Raw genomic sequence first — 15467 nt, forward strand, 5'->3', positions numbered from 1 at the left:
TGCAGGAGTACCGGGACCGAGTCAATGTGCAGGAGTACCAGGACCGAGTCAATGCGTACCAGGTAGTAACAAGACTTTATTCAGTAGTACCAGGACCGAGTCCGTAGACTTTATTCAGAGTACCGGGAGTCAATGTGCAGTAGTACCAGGTAGTCAATGTGCAGTAGTACCGGGACCGAGTCGAGGCTATAGGAGTACCGGGACCGAGTCAATGTGCAGGAGTACCCGAGTCAATGCGGAGTACCGAGACCGAGTCAATGTGCAGGAGTACCAGGTAGTAACGAGGCTATATAGGAGTACCGGTACCGAGCCAATGTGCAGTAGTACCAGGTAGTAACGAGGCTATATAGAAGGAGTACCGGTACTGAGCCAATGGGGGCGGCCCATCAGGAAGTACAGGGTCGAGTTAAAGAGGGAGGTTTTCAGTCCCAGGGTTGCGTCAAATGTGGATCTGTTGGGGTGGTATGTGAATTGTGGAGTGGGTCCAGGGTGTCTGGGATGATGATGTTGATGTGAGCCATGACCAGCCCTTCAAAACATTTAATGGCCACAGATGTGAGTGCTACGGGGCTATAGTCATTTACACAAGTTACCTTCGTGTTCTTGGACACAGAAACTATGGTGGTCTGCTTGAAACATGTAGGTATTACAGACTGGGTCAGGGAGAACATGTCAGTGAAGACACCAACTGATCAGCGCATACTCGGGGAGTACGCTTCCTGGTAATCTGTCTGGCCCTGCGGCCTTGTGAACATTAACTTGTTTAAAGGTTTTACTCACATCAGCTACGGAGAGCGTGATCACACAGTTGTCCTGAACAGCTGGTGCTCTCATGCATGGTTCAGTGTTGCTAGCCTCGAAGCAAGCATAAATGCCTTTAGCTCATCTGGAAGGTTCACATCACTGAGCAGCTCACGGCTAGGTTTCCATTTGTAAATCGGTGATAGTTTGCAAGCCGTGCCGCATCCGACAAGCGTCAGAGCCAGTGTAGAAGGATTCTATCTTAGTCCTGTATTGAAGCTTTGCCTGTTTGATGGTTTGTCTGAAGGCATAGCGGGACTTCTTATAAGTGTCCGGATTAATGTCCCGCTCCTTGAAATTGGCAGCTCTAGTCTTTAGCTCAGTGCGGATGTTGCCTGTAACTTTGTATGGGTCTCTGTGTGTGGAGTAAGGGTGATCTAGAGTTTTTTTCGCCTCTGGTTGCACAGATGACAAGCTGGTAGAAATGAGGTAAGACGGATTTCAGTTTTCCTGTATTAAATTCACCGGCCACTAGGAGTGCCGCCTCTGGGTGAGCCTTTTCTTGTTTGCACATGGCTCTATACAGCTCATTGAGTCTTAATGCTAGCATACGTTTGTGGTGGTAAGTAGACAGCTATGAAAAATACAGATAAACTCTTGGTAAATAGTATGGTCTACAGCTTATCATGATGCATAGAAAACAAACTCAAAGACAGAAGCAGAAACTGGAACAACTAGGAATAGGACTAGATGTAATATTCATGCATCCAAAACAAAGTAAACAATAAAAAAAATAGGTGGTACTGGTGGTGACTGGGTACTAGGTGGTACTGGTGGTGACTGGGTACTAGGTGGTACTAGGTGGTACTGGTGGTGTTATTGGTGACTGGGTACTAGGTGGTACTGGTGGTGACTGGGTACTAGGTGGTACTGGTGGTGACTGGGTACTAGGTGGTACTAGGTGGTACTGGTGGTGTTATTGGTGACTGGGTACTAGGTGGTACTGGTGGTGACTGGGTACTAGGTACTGCTGGTGTTATTTGTGACTGGGTACTAGGTGGTACTAGGTGGTACTGGTGGTGACTGGGTACTAGGTGGTACTAGGTGGTGACTGGGTACTAGGTGGTACTGGTGGTGTTATTGGTGACTGGGTACTAGGTGGTACTGGTGGTGTTATTGGTGACTGGGTACTAGGTGGTACTGATGGTGACTGGGTACTAGGTGGTACTGGTGGTGTTATTGGTGACTGGGTACTAGGTGGTCCTGGTGGTGTTATTGGTGACTGGGTACTAGGTGGTACTGGTGGTGTTATTGGTGACTGGGTACTAGGTGGTACTGGTGGTGACTGGGTACTAGGTGGTACTGATGGTGACTGGGTACTAGGTGGTACTGATTGTGAGTGGGTACTAGGTGGTACTAGTGGTGACTTATTGTGACTGGGTACTAGGTGGTACTGATGGTGACTGGGTACTAGGTGGTACTGGTGGTGACTGGGTACTAGGTGGTACTGATGGTGACTGGGTACTAGGTGGTACTGATTGTGAGTGGGTACTAGGTGGTACTGATTGTGACTGGGTACTAGGTGGTACTGATGGTGACTGGGTACTAGGTGGTACTGATTGTGAGTGGGTACTAGGTGGTACTGATTGTGACTGGGTACTAGGTGGTACTGATTGTGACTGGGTACTAGGTGGTACTGATTGTGAGTGGGTACTAGGTGGTACTGATTGTGACTGGGTACTAGGTGGTACTGATTGTGACTGGGTACTATGTGGTACTGATTGTGACTGGGTACTAGGTGGTACTGATTGTGACTGGGTACTATGTGGTACTGATGGTGACTGGGTACTAGGTGGTACTGATTGTGAGTGGGTACTAGGTGGTACTGATGGTGACTGGGTACTAGGTGGTACTGATTGTGACTGGGTACTAGGTGGTACTGATGGTGAGTGGGTACTAGGTGGTACTGATTGTGACTGGGTACTATGTGGTACTGATGGTGACTGGGTACTAGGTGGTACTGGTTGTGACTGGGTACTAGGTGGTACTGATTGTGACTGGGTACTAGGTGGTACTGATTGTGACTGGGTACTAGGTGGTACTGATTGTGAGTGGGTACTAGGTGGTACTGATGGTGAGTGGGTACTAGGTGGTACTGATTGGTGGGTACTAGGTGGTACTAGGTGGTACTGATTGTGACTGGGTACTAGGTGGTACTGATTGTGACTGGGTACTAGGTGGTACTGATTGTGACTGGGTACTATGTGGTACTGATTGTGACTGGGTACTAGGTGGTACTGATTGTGACTGGGTACTAGGTGGTACTGATTGTGACTGGGTACTATGTGGTACTGATTGTGACTGGGTACTAGGTGGTACTGATGGTGAGTGGGTACTAGGTGGTACTGATTGTGAGTGGGTACTAGGTGGTACTGATTGTGACTGGGTACTATGTGGTACTGGTGGTGAGTGGGTACTAGGTGGTACTGATTGTGACTGGGTACTAGGTGGTACTGATTGTGAGTGGGTACTAGGTGGTACTGATGGTGACTGGGTACTAGGTGGTACTGATGGTGACTGGGTACTAGGTGGTACTGATGGTGACTGGGTACTAGGTGGTACTGATTGTGACTGATGGTACTGATTGTGACTGGGTACTAGGTGGTACTGATGGTGAGACTGGGTACTAGGTGGTACTGATGGTGAGTGGGTACTAGGTGGTACTGATGGTGAGTGGGTACTAGGTGGTACTGGTGGTGAGTGGGTACTAGGTGGTACTGGTGGTGAGTGGGTACTAGGTGGTACTGAGGTGGTACTGATGTACTGATGGTGAGTGGGAAAACAGGTGGTACTGACAAAGGTGGTACAATGATAAACTAGGTGGTACTGATTGTGACTGTGACTAGGTGGTACCATTGTGACTGGGTACAGGTGGTACTGATTGTGTCTAGGTGGTATATCCCTCACTGATAGACTGGGTACTAGGTGAACATTGTGACTGACCAATCTCAAACACACTAAAGAGTGGACTGATTGTGACTGAGACAGGTGGTACTGATTGAGACACAGAACACTGATTGTGACTGGGTACTATGTGGTACCAATCTCAAACACACTAGGTGGTAGATTGTGGAGAGACTGATTGTGAGTGGGACTAGGTGGGGAGAGACTGAGACAGGTGGACTGAGGACTGGGTACAGGTGGAGATTGTGACTGGGTACTAGGTGGAGAGACAGACTAGGTGGTACTGATTTGTGACTGGGTACTATGTGGTACTGATTGTGACTGGGTACTAGGTGGAGATTGTGAGACTAGGTGGACTGAGGTAGACAGGGAGATGGTGAGACTAGGTGGTACTGAGAGAGACAGGTGGACTGATTGTGAGAGACAGAACTGATTGTGACACACTGACCAATCTCAAACACACTAAATTGTGAGTGGGGGAGATGGAGAGACAGGTGGACTGATTGTGAGGGACAGGTGGAGATGGTAGACAGGTGGAGAGGTGAGTGGGACAGGTGGACTGATGGGTAGACAGGGGACTGATGGTGAGTGAGACAGGTGGAGTGGTGAGTGGGACTAGGTGGAGGTGGTAGACAGGTGGACTGAGAGAGAGACACAGAACACACACACTGACCAATCTCAAACACACTATCCCCTCAAGACACAGAAGAGAGACTAAAGAGGGAGAGAGAGACAGGGAGAGAGAGAACACACACACTGACTAAAGAGGGAGAGAGAGACAGGGAGGGAGAGGGAGAGACAGGGAGAGGTAGACAGGGAGAGGTAGACAGGAGAGGTAGACAGACAGGGAGAGGTAGACAGGGAGAGGTAGACAGGGAGACCAATCTCAAACACACAGGGGGAGAGACAGTAGACAGGGAGAAGAGAGACAGGGAGAGAGAGACACAGAACACACACACTGACCAATCTCAAACACACTAAAGAGGAAGAGAGAGACAGGGAGAGAGAGACAGGGAGAGGTAGACAGGGAGAGGTAGACAGGGAGAGGTAGACAGGGAGAGGTAGACAGGGAGAGAGAGACAGGGAGAGGTAGACAGGGAGAGGTAGACAGGGAGAGAGAGAGACACAGAACACACACACTGACCAATCTCAAACACACTAAAGGGGGAGAGAGAGACAGGGAGAGAGAGACAGGGAGAGAGAGACAGGGAGAGAGAGACAGGGAGAGGTAGACAGGGAGAGGTAGACAGGGAGAGGTAGACAGGGAGAGGTAGACAGGGAGAGGTAGACAGGGAGAGGTAGACAGGGAGAGAGAGAGACACAGAACACACACACTGACCAATCTCAAACACACTAAAGAGGGAGAGAGAGACAGGGAGAGAGAGACAGGAAGAGGTAGACAGGGAGAGAGAGAGACACAGAACACACACACTGACCAATCTCAAACACACTAAAGAGGGAGAGAGAGACAGGGAGAGGTAGACAGGGAGAGAGAGACACAGAAAGAGAGACAGGGAGAGAGAGACACAGAAAAGAGAGAGACAGGGAGAGAGAGACACAGAAAGAGAGAGACACAGAAAGAGAGAGAGAGAGAGATCGACAGCGGCAATGAGAGACAACGGCAGAGAGAGAGAAAGGGAGAAGATAGTGAGATACAGAAAGGGAAAGGGGGGATACCTAGTCAGTTGTGCAACAATGTATTCTACTGAAATGTGCCTTCCGCATTTCACCCAACCCCTCTGAATCAGAGAGACAGAGAGAGAGCCCGAGGGCAGTTAAGTTCCCAGGTGATACCACAGTCTGAACATGTTTTATCGTCTTGCTCCTGTCAGAGTCTGTCTGATGACTTATGGCTCCAGGTATAAGTTGCCCTCAGGCACAGATTTAGGACCAGCTGTCCCTCCCACAACCCAACATTTACCACGAGGAGGAGTAAACACAAAACCGACCCTAGATCAGCATCTATTCAACTTCCTAGTCCTGCGTATGGGACTCAGTGTCTGTCTCCTTCAGAAGAGAGCGAGACTGAGACTCTAAAGGCTGTGACTCCTCATGTCCAGTCACTTATTCACTCAGTCAGTCAGCCACCTGATCACTCACTGATGCTCAACACATCATCTACACATCGGAGCAGTGGCTACTCCAGTGATCAATCTCCCCCCTTGACGATACGTTCATTTGATTCAAGTGTTGGGAAATAGGAACACGGCTGTCACTAAATGACGTGGACGGATACATCATGTAGTAGTCAGAGTGGAAGCAGACCAGAGGTTAGGTTAGACGGAATCAGACGCAGAACGAACATGAAATCACACACGTTCTGGTTCGGAGGAATGTAATTGCGTCACCCCCCCATCTGGAGCAGAGCCTTTTCATCACTGCATTAATCAACACTTTTATAGACATCACACACACACACACACACTGAAGGGGATTTGGGCTTTGTGTTAGGGAATCAGGCAGCCATTACAGGAGAATGACATCATCTCTCTATGAACCAAGCAGACCTTAACGTTTGAAAGGGTCCAGTGGCGTGCGTGCGTGTGTGCGTGTGTGTGTGTGTGTGTGTGTGTGTGTGTGTGTGTGTGTGTGTGTGTGTGTGTGTGTGTGTGTGTGTGTGTGTGTACAGTGCTGCTCATGTGTCTTGGCTGTGTTTTGTGTGGAATATGAAATCATAATACAACAGTCCAATGTGAATCATTTGAAACTAAACAAAGTAGTGCTGACGACTTCATTACCAGCAAGTACCCACCTGTCATACTTGAGTTAAAGTAATGATACCTTAATAGAAAATTACTCAAGAAAAAGCGAAGGTTACCCAGTAAAGTACTACTTGAGTAAAAGTTGAAAAGTATTTGGTTTTAAATATACTTAAGTATCAAAAGTCAAATGTAATTTCTCAAATATACTTAAGTAAAAGTATAAATAATTTCAAATTCCTTACGTTAAGCAAACCAGACGGCACCATTTCCTTGTTTAAAAAAAAGTTACGGATAGCCATGAGCACGCTCCAACACTCAGATATCATTTAGAAACTAAGCATGTGTTTAGTGAGTCTGACAGATCAGAGGCAGTAGGGACGACCAGGGATGTTATCATGATCAGTGTGTGAATTAGAGCATTTCTCTGTCCTGCTAAGCATTCAAAATGTAACGAGCACTTTTGGGTGTCAGGAAAAATGTATGGAGTAAAAAGTACACTGTTTTCTTTAGGAATGTGATAAAGTAAAACTAAATGTGAAGCAAAAATATAAATAGTAAAGTAAAGTACAGAAACCCCCAAAAAACGACTTAAGTAGTACCTTCAAGTATTTTTACTTAAGTAGTACCTTCAAGTATTTTTACTTAAGTAGTACCTTCAAGTATTTTTACTTAAGTAGTACCTTCAAGTATTTTTACTTAAGTAGTAGCAAGTATTTTTACTTAAGTAGTATTTTTACTTAAGTAGTACCTTCAAGTATTTTTTACTTAAGTAGTACCTTCAAGTATTTTTTACTTAAGTAGTAGCTTCAAGTATTTTTACTTAAGTAGTAGCTTCAAGTATTTTTACTTAAGTAGTAGCTTCAAGTATTTTTACTTAAGTAGTACCTTCAAGTATTTTTTACTTAAGTAGTACCTTCAAGTATTTTTACTTAAGTAGTAGCTTCAAGTATTTTTACTTAAGTAGTAGCTTCAAGTATTTTTACTTAAGTAGTACCTTCAAGTATTTTTTACTTAAGTAGTACCTTCAAGTATTTTTACTTAAGTAGTACCTTCAAGTATTTTTACTTAAGTACTTTATACTACTGCAACGGACACTGAATTCAGTGCTCTGTGCCTGTTGTTGCTTTGTCCAGTTAATATGAACCACTGTGTACTGGATGAAGGTGACCATAATGACTGTAAAAGTGAAACATGCAATACGTGGGTGTGATCGAGCAGGTGACTCACATGGAGCGATGTCAACGTAGAGAGGGTCAATGTTGTGTAGCAGCTCCAGTCTGGGTGAAGCGTGACCTTTACTGGAAGACAAAGAAACAACCGTCACGACACACTTTCAGTCCGTCTCTCGACTGAAGGGTCTGGAAGTCTAAAGCAGACATCTACGTTCATAAAGCGGTCCCAGGCTTTAACCACACTGGACCACAGAGTGACCGCAGCATGACCGCAGAGTGACCACACTGGACCACAGAGTGACCGCAGCATGACCGCAGCGTGACCGCAGAGTGACCACACTGGACCACAGAGTGACCACACTGGACCACAGAGTGACCGCAGCGTGACCGCAGCGTGACCGCAGCGTGACCACACTGGACCACAGAGTGATCGCAGCGTGACCACACTGGACCACAGAGTGACCGCAGAGTGACCGCAGAGTGACCACACTGGACCACAGAGTGACCGCAGAGTGACCACACTGGACCACAGAGTGACCGCAGCGTGAGCGTGACCGCAGAGTGACCGCAGAGTGACCACACTGGACCGCAGAGTGACCGCAGTGTGACCGCAGAGTGACCGCAGAGTGACCACACTGGACCACAGAGTGACCGCAGCGTGACCGCAGCGTGCGCTAATACACAGCAAGAAAAACTTTCTCAATTCACATGTTGCTGAGCTTTTTGGGAGGGTAACATTTTTTCTGAGTAAACTTAAATGACCAAAAACATATATATTTTTTAAATAATATAAAGTATGTAGAAAAGATAATGGCTCTGCAGCGCATTCGGAAAGTATTCCAACCCCTTCACTTGGTCCACATTTTGTTACGTTACAGCCTTACTCCAAAATAATTCAATAAGATCATCTTTGAGAACCAACATAAAAGCCAGTCAGGGAGAATAAATAAATTCCAAAAACAAGCAGTATGTATTTTGTTACTACGTTTGAGCAAAAGAACGCAGGATTAGCCATTGCAAAATGTATAGAAATGCAGGAAATGAGCCTTAAAACGGCTAAATGTTCTCTCAGCTACATTGCACAATATGTAGAATGCCATTAAATATGCAACAATCTCACAGTTCCATGGAGAAACTTGACCACACCCCCTACTAGTCCCCCCCGCCCCCCCCCCACACACACACACACACACACACACACACACACACACACACACACACACACACACACACACACACACACACACACACACACACACACACACACACACACACACACACACACACACACACACACACAAACAAACAAACAATCACACAGGACTCAAAGCAGACTAGGACCATAAAAGACAAAACAAACAGGAATGTGTTTCAGTAGCCAATAGGGCTAAGGACACACGACGACACGTACACAGTCAAAACACACCAGACAAAAGGTAATGAAACAGCCAGGTGGCCAGCCACAGCCAATAGGAGAGAGGGCTGGACTGAGAGCAGTTGTTTGTGGGTAACCACAGGCTGTGGGTTTCTGCTGCAGGCCTCAATTCAACCCACTTTCATTGTGTCTGCTTTTAGTTTACGAATCTAATGTGTCACTCACGCAGAATGAAGGCAATGATCGCCTTAGTGATTTTGAAAGCTTCTGGTTAGCTTATGTCAGTCTTGTCCTGGACACCGGCCCCCCTTTAAGTGGTCAATGACTTTATGACTTGTACGATAAGTCAGGAGTGACAGAGTAAGAGAGGGACAGGCGCTATAGAGGGAGGGAGGTGGGGGAGAGAGAGAGAGAGAGAGAGAGAGAGAGAGAGAGAGAGACAGAGAGACAGAGAGACAGAGAGACAGAGAGACAGAGAGACAGAGAGACAGAAAGAGAAAGAGAAAGAGAAAGAGAGAAAGAGAAAGAGAGAGAGAGAGAGAGAGAGAGAGAGAGAGAGAGAGAGAGAGAGAGAGAGAAGGAGCGACTCCAAATTTGTGTGAAAATGAGTGATGGAATTTCCTTCTCTTTGAAGTCCCATCGTCCCGGTAACAAAGAGCTTATTGAAATACCAGAGAGGGAGACAGATTGGTCAGTGGGAGGGAGGGGAGAAAAAGAGAGGAGGAGGAAAGGGGAGAGGAGAGGAGAGAGGAGCTGTCAAACACAAGGAAATATTTGACCTGATCTGAGACGTATGAAACTCCTGAAGTGTCTGGCCAGAGTGTAGGAAAGACTCACATAAACAACTCAGAAATGATGACAAGTATGATGACAAGGTGCGCACACACACCCCCCACTCCAGGCTTACCTGATAGCGTTCCACACATTATAGCCGTCCAGTGGCTTCGTCCCATCGGTCGATCCCCCGGCCAGGCCCACCAGTGTCGGCAGCCAATCAGAGATGTGTATGAGTTGGCGGCTGACGGTCCCAGGTTGTTTCAGCAGAGGGCTAGTCACGAAGCCAACGCCCCTAACCCCACCCTCCCACAGTGACCACTTCCTGCCTCTCAGAGGCCAGTTAGAACCCCCAGCCAGAGTCTGACCCCCGTTATCTGGAGAGAGAGAGAGAGAAAGAGAAAGGCAGAGAGAGAGGGACGTAATTCTACTGAAAAGTGTATTATGGTGTTTACGTAAATGCATTTTATAGAAAGTTTGATTTGATTCTGATTGCAGATCACTGACAGAGGGTAAGAAAGAATCCCTCTCCACTGATTAGAGCAAGGCAGCCATTTTATTACTGATGACACGTGAGGGGAACAGATTATGGGTGTCATTGTCAAGTAACTGGAGAGCCAAAACAAAGCTACCTTTCAACTCCTCCTCATAAAAACACTGTTCTTTCCCTTTCCACTGACTGATGCACAAATGACACAACAAGTCCAAGATGACACATTGAATTCACCGTGAGAGTACAGCGAGCTTGATAAGCACTATGACGAGATCCAGGAGTTCTGAGGGGATTCGTATAGTGAGGCTTAACAGTGATGCCAAGTGGATTCATCCCATGAACAACACAGTGGTTAGACCTCCGAAGCACAACGCTCACAGAGGAACTCCCTCAAGGCAGAGAGACAGGAGGGAGGTGGAGATGAAACATGGCCACCGTCTCTTAGATTGAGGGACTTCCTGCAAGCTGCGAGTCATGGCGGGTTGTTCGACCAATGGCCACGGCTCTTGGGGTTAGGGTTCATGGAACTGATCCATACACAAAAGGTTGTTTGATGACTAAGTTCTAGCTTTGCAAATACATAAAACGTTTTTTTTTTTTATAAAATAAATTTGTCTCCCTCTTCCTGTGTCTTTTCATTTTGTCTATGCTTCTCAGACAGACAGACAGTCATCCTCCCTAGAGGCTAGTCCAGTATAAACAAAATAGACCATTCACCCTGGGCTCTCCCTGCGCTAGAGAGAGGAGAGGGGGAGGAAAGGAGGGGAAGAAAAAGAGAGGAGCGCCATGTGAGTTCAGGAAGTAGTCTCTGCAGCTTCCAGGCTGTTCTCAAGAGAGCCCTCTCTTCACTAATTCATTTTCAAACTGTTTCTGCTCCTTCTCTATGCCAGCTCTCTCCCTCTTTCCTTCTCTCTCTCCAACTCTTACTCAGACACCCGCTCCTATCCTTTCTCTCACACCCTCTCCCTCTCTTTCCCGTTCTCCCTCACAGACTCGCTCCTATCCCCGTTCTCCCTACTCGCTCCTATCTCTCTCACACCCTCTCGCCTCTCTTTTCTCTCACTATCCTCTCTCTCTCACACCCTTCGCTCCTTTCCCGTTCCCTCACAGACTCGCTCCTATCCTCTCTCTCACACCCTCTCCCTCTCTTTCCCGTTCTCCCTCACAAACTCGCTCCTATCCTCCTATCCTTTCTCTCTCACACCCTCTCCCTCTCCCTCTCTTTCTTTCCCGCTCCTATCCTTTCTCTCTCACACCCTCTCCCTCTCTCTCTCACAGACTCGCTCCTATCCTTTCTCTCTCAGACTCGCTCCACCTCACACCCTCTCCCTCTCTTTCCCGTTCTCCCTCACAGACTCGCTCCTATCCTTTCTCTCTCACACCCTCTCCCTCTCTTTCCCGTCCTCCCTCACAGACTCGCTCCTATCCTTTCTCTCTCACACCCTCTCCCTCTCTTTCCCGTCCTCCCTCACAGACTCGCTCCTATCCTTTCTCTCTCACACCCTCTCCCTCTCTTTCCCGTTCTCCCTCACAGACTCCTCACACCCTCTCCCTCCTTTCTCTCTCACACCCTCTCACACCCTCTCCCTCTTTCCCGTCCTCTCTCACAGACTCGCTCCTATCCTTTCTCTCTCACACCCTCTCCCTCTCTTTCCCGTTCTCCCTCACAGACTCGCTCCTATCCTTTCTCTCTCACACCCTCTCCCTCTCTTTCCCGTCCTCTCTCACAGACTCGCTCCTATCCTTTCTTTCTCCCCAGCTCTCTCTTACAGTAAGACCCCAGTGCGCCAGTTAGCTAACAGAGAGTTTCATCGCTAAGGAATCTCTCAGAGTGCTCCTCCAAACGTTTCTAAACCGTGTGTTTATGTCTGAACAGGGCTGGGGTGAGACATACTGTGTAGGCCGTTAGTTAGCTCACACACTGTGACTCAGCAAGCAGTAAGCCTTGGTGGGGCATGAAACAGTAATGATTCATTCACAGTATATTCTCGACTAAAGAGCAAAACCATGAAGATACAGGTTCTATCACCTCGACTCACAAACGTCATTCTCTACATGTAAAAGCTTTTCACGATCTTTGCCCAACAAGCAGAGTTTAACGGTAAGGGTTAAGATGCGAACTAGTGAAGCAGGCCACATACCTGAGCCCACCACAGACACAAACCTCTCCCCTACCCCTTATAGCATTGTTCCTAACTTCTAATAATCCTGTAAAGCCATGCTACTCCGAAGGAAAGAAGAAAAAAAATGTTACCCCCCCTCCTCCTCCTCCACCTTCGAAGCTGCATCTGACCAGAAGCTTCAGACACAAGCCATTAACAGGCCCAGATTTAGAGGAATCCAACCAGCCTCTCTGCTGGTATCACACACTCAAACAGCAACATAGAATCACTGGGTGACACAAGCATCTATTGTCATATGGATCCATCTTCCTATCAACCGAAACCCAGTGCTGGGAACAGTGGCATGTATTGACAAGTGCTCCTCCTACATAATGTTAAAGGGGGCCTTTACACTGGTCAATTAGGTCAATGTTGGTAGATTTCTGATTACACACCATTGCCTTTAACAGTAGGCCTCCACGGCACATCTTGACTTCCCCCTGTTCACTGCTCACACTTGTCTGAGGGTCTGCGGCTGCTGGGAGCCGCTCAACTCAGGACTGTTTCCGTTTCCTAAATGGCTCCCAGCTGTGTGATAAGGCTCCTCTACAGAGAGGAGATGGGGCTGACAGAACAAACCAGTCAGATACAAGGACATGCTGACCTCTAGTGGCAACTCTGGAAATGACTGAAATTGACTGTCAGCATGGTATGAGTTTCGGGTGCGAGTCACCTGAAGCGATGAAAATAATACCTGCTGGAACTATGACACACCACAGATGATGGTGACTGGTCCGCTCTGGTGAATCAAAACGTGCGACGCAGCTCGTTCATCTGGCTGTGTAGTGCAGTGCAGAGAACAGAGTCAGGACAGGACAGGACAGGGCACAAGCATTTCGCTACACTCGCATTAACATCTGCTAACCATGTGTATGTGACAAATACAATTTGATTTGATTTGATTTAGAGTCAACATAGGCTTTATCCACTGTCACTTTAAAGCCAAACTTCCCAGCTACTCCTGTCCCTCCATGTGAACTGGCTCTGTGGTGCTGATGGAAAATTCTCTGTGTCCTGCCCGGAGACATTAAGAGTGATTACTCCGTCTTTAACTGCTCACAGAGTTGGGATCTGTTCACGTCTGACACTTCATAAAAACCCAGTGTTCCACAAACACATGGACACTACAGAGAGTGGAGAGAGTCACACACACACACACACACACACACACACACACACACACACACACACACACACACACACACACACACACACACACACACACACACACACACACACACACACACACACACACACACACACACACACACACACACACACACACACACACACACACACACACACGAAGCAGAAGAAAACAGCCTAAAAGATAAGCGGTACACACTGGGGGAAAACAACAACTGGCATTCAGGGGGAACGATTAACACCTCACACCCCAGCAACACAACATGTTACTGTTGATAGGGAAAGAGAGGGGGCCAGAATAACACCTCACACCCCAGTAACATGTTACTGTTGATGGGGAAAGAGAGAGGGCCAGAATAACACCTCACACCCCAGCAACACAACATGTTACTGTCGATGGGGAAAGAGAGAGGGCCAGAATAACACCTCACACCCCAGCAACACAACATGTTACTGTGATGGGGAAAGAGAGAGGGCCAGAATAACACCTCACACCCCAGCAACACAACATGTTACTGTCGATGGGGAAAGAGAGAGGGCCAGAATAACACCTCACACCCCAGCAACATGTTACTGTCGATGGGGAAAGAGAGAGGGCCAGAATAACACCTCACACCCCAGCAACATGTTACTGTCGATGGGGAAAGAGAGAGGGCCAGAATAACACCTCACACCCCAGCAACATGTTACTGTTGATGGGGAAAGAGAGAGGGCCAGAATAACACCTCACACCCCAGCAACATGTTACTGTCGATGGGGAAAGAGAGAGGGCCAGAATAACACCTCACACCCCAGCAACATGTTACTGTCGATGGGGAAAGAGAGAGGGCCAGAATAACACCTCACACCCCAGCAACACAACATGTTACTGTCGATGGGGAAAGAGAGAGGGCCAGAATAACACCTCACACCCCAGCAACATGTTACTGTCGATGGGGAAAGAGAGAGGGCCAGAATAACACCTCACACCCCAGCAACATGTTACTGTCGATGGGGAAAGAGAGAGGGCCAGAATAACACCTCACACCCCAGCAACATGTTACTGTCGATGGGGAAAGAGAGAGGGCCAGAATAACACCTCACACCCCAGCAACATGTTACTGTCGATGGGGAAAGAGAGAGGGCCAGAATAACACCTCACACCCCAGCAACATGTTACTGTCGATGGGGAAAGAGAGAGGGCCAGAATAACACCTCACACCCCAGCAACATGTTACTGTCGATGGGGAAAGAGAGACGTCAGCAACATGGCCAGAATAACACCTCACACCCCAGCAACACAACATGTTACTGTCGATGGGGAAAGAGAGAGGGCCAGAATAACACCTCACACCCCAGCAACATGTTACTGTCGATGGGGAAAGAGAGGGGGCCAGAATAACACCTCACACCCCAGCAACACAACATGTTACTGTCGATGGGGAAAGAGAGGGGGCCAGAATAACACCTCACACCCCAGCAACATGTTACTGTCGATGGGGAAAGAGAGGGGGCCAGAATAACACCTCACACCCCAGCAACACAACATGTTACTGTCGATGGGGAAAGAGAGAGGGCCAGAATAACACCTCACACCCCAGCAACATGTTACTGTCGATGGGGAAAGAGAGGGGGCCAGAATAAGTGAGACCCCAGCAACATGTTACTGTCGATAGGGAAAGAGAGGGGGCCAGAATAAGTGAGACGTCAGCAGACCTATAAACATTCATTCACAGGATATGAGGCAGATAATACAAACCATTCTAACTCTGTCCTCCAGGGTCCGGGATTAATCCTGCTCCCACACCATAGGGTTTTCAAGGTAAGCACAAAGCACTGTTTGCTGTTGACTCAAGTGTGGGAAGGTTCAGGGACTATGCTCTATAAAATGTCTCTGTCTGAATTCAACCGTACACACACAAGCTCTTGTTACAGTGCCTTGCGAAAGTATTCGGCCCC

The 15467-nt window shown here is 47.7% G+C and overlaps 1 protein-coding gene across 2 annotated transcripts in view; it reads right to left on the bottom strand.

Annotated features, from left to right (window-relative positions):
• arsb (arylsulfatase B) overlaps positions 1-15467 on the bottom strand; it is a 34478-nt gene that overhangs the window by 10635 nt on the left and 8376 nt on the right. For both annotated transcript variants that reach the window (XM_046317912.1, XM_046317911.1), the window contains exons 5-6: positions 9862-10105; positions 7635-7705 (exon numbers count right to left, since the gene is read on the bottom strand). In XM_046317912.1, the coding sequence (XP_046173868.1) occupies positions 7635-7705; positions 9862-10105 (315 nt within the window). The remainder of the gene's footprint in view (positions 1-7634; positions 7706-9861; positions 10106-15467) is intronic.

Source organism: Oncorhynchus gorbuscha, linkage group LG20 (assembly GCF_021184085.1).
Source record: "Oncorhynchus gorbuscha isolate QuinsamMale2020 ecotype Even-year linkage group LG20, OgorEven_v1.0, whole genome shotgun sequence".
In the NCBI taxonomy this organism is placed as follows: Eukaryota; Metazoa; Chordata; class Actinopteri; order Salmoniformes; family Salmonidae; genus Oncorhynchus; species Oncorhynchus gorbuscha.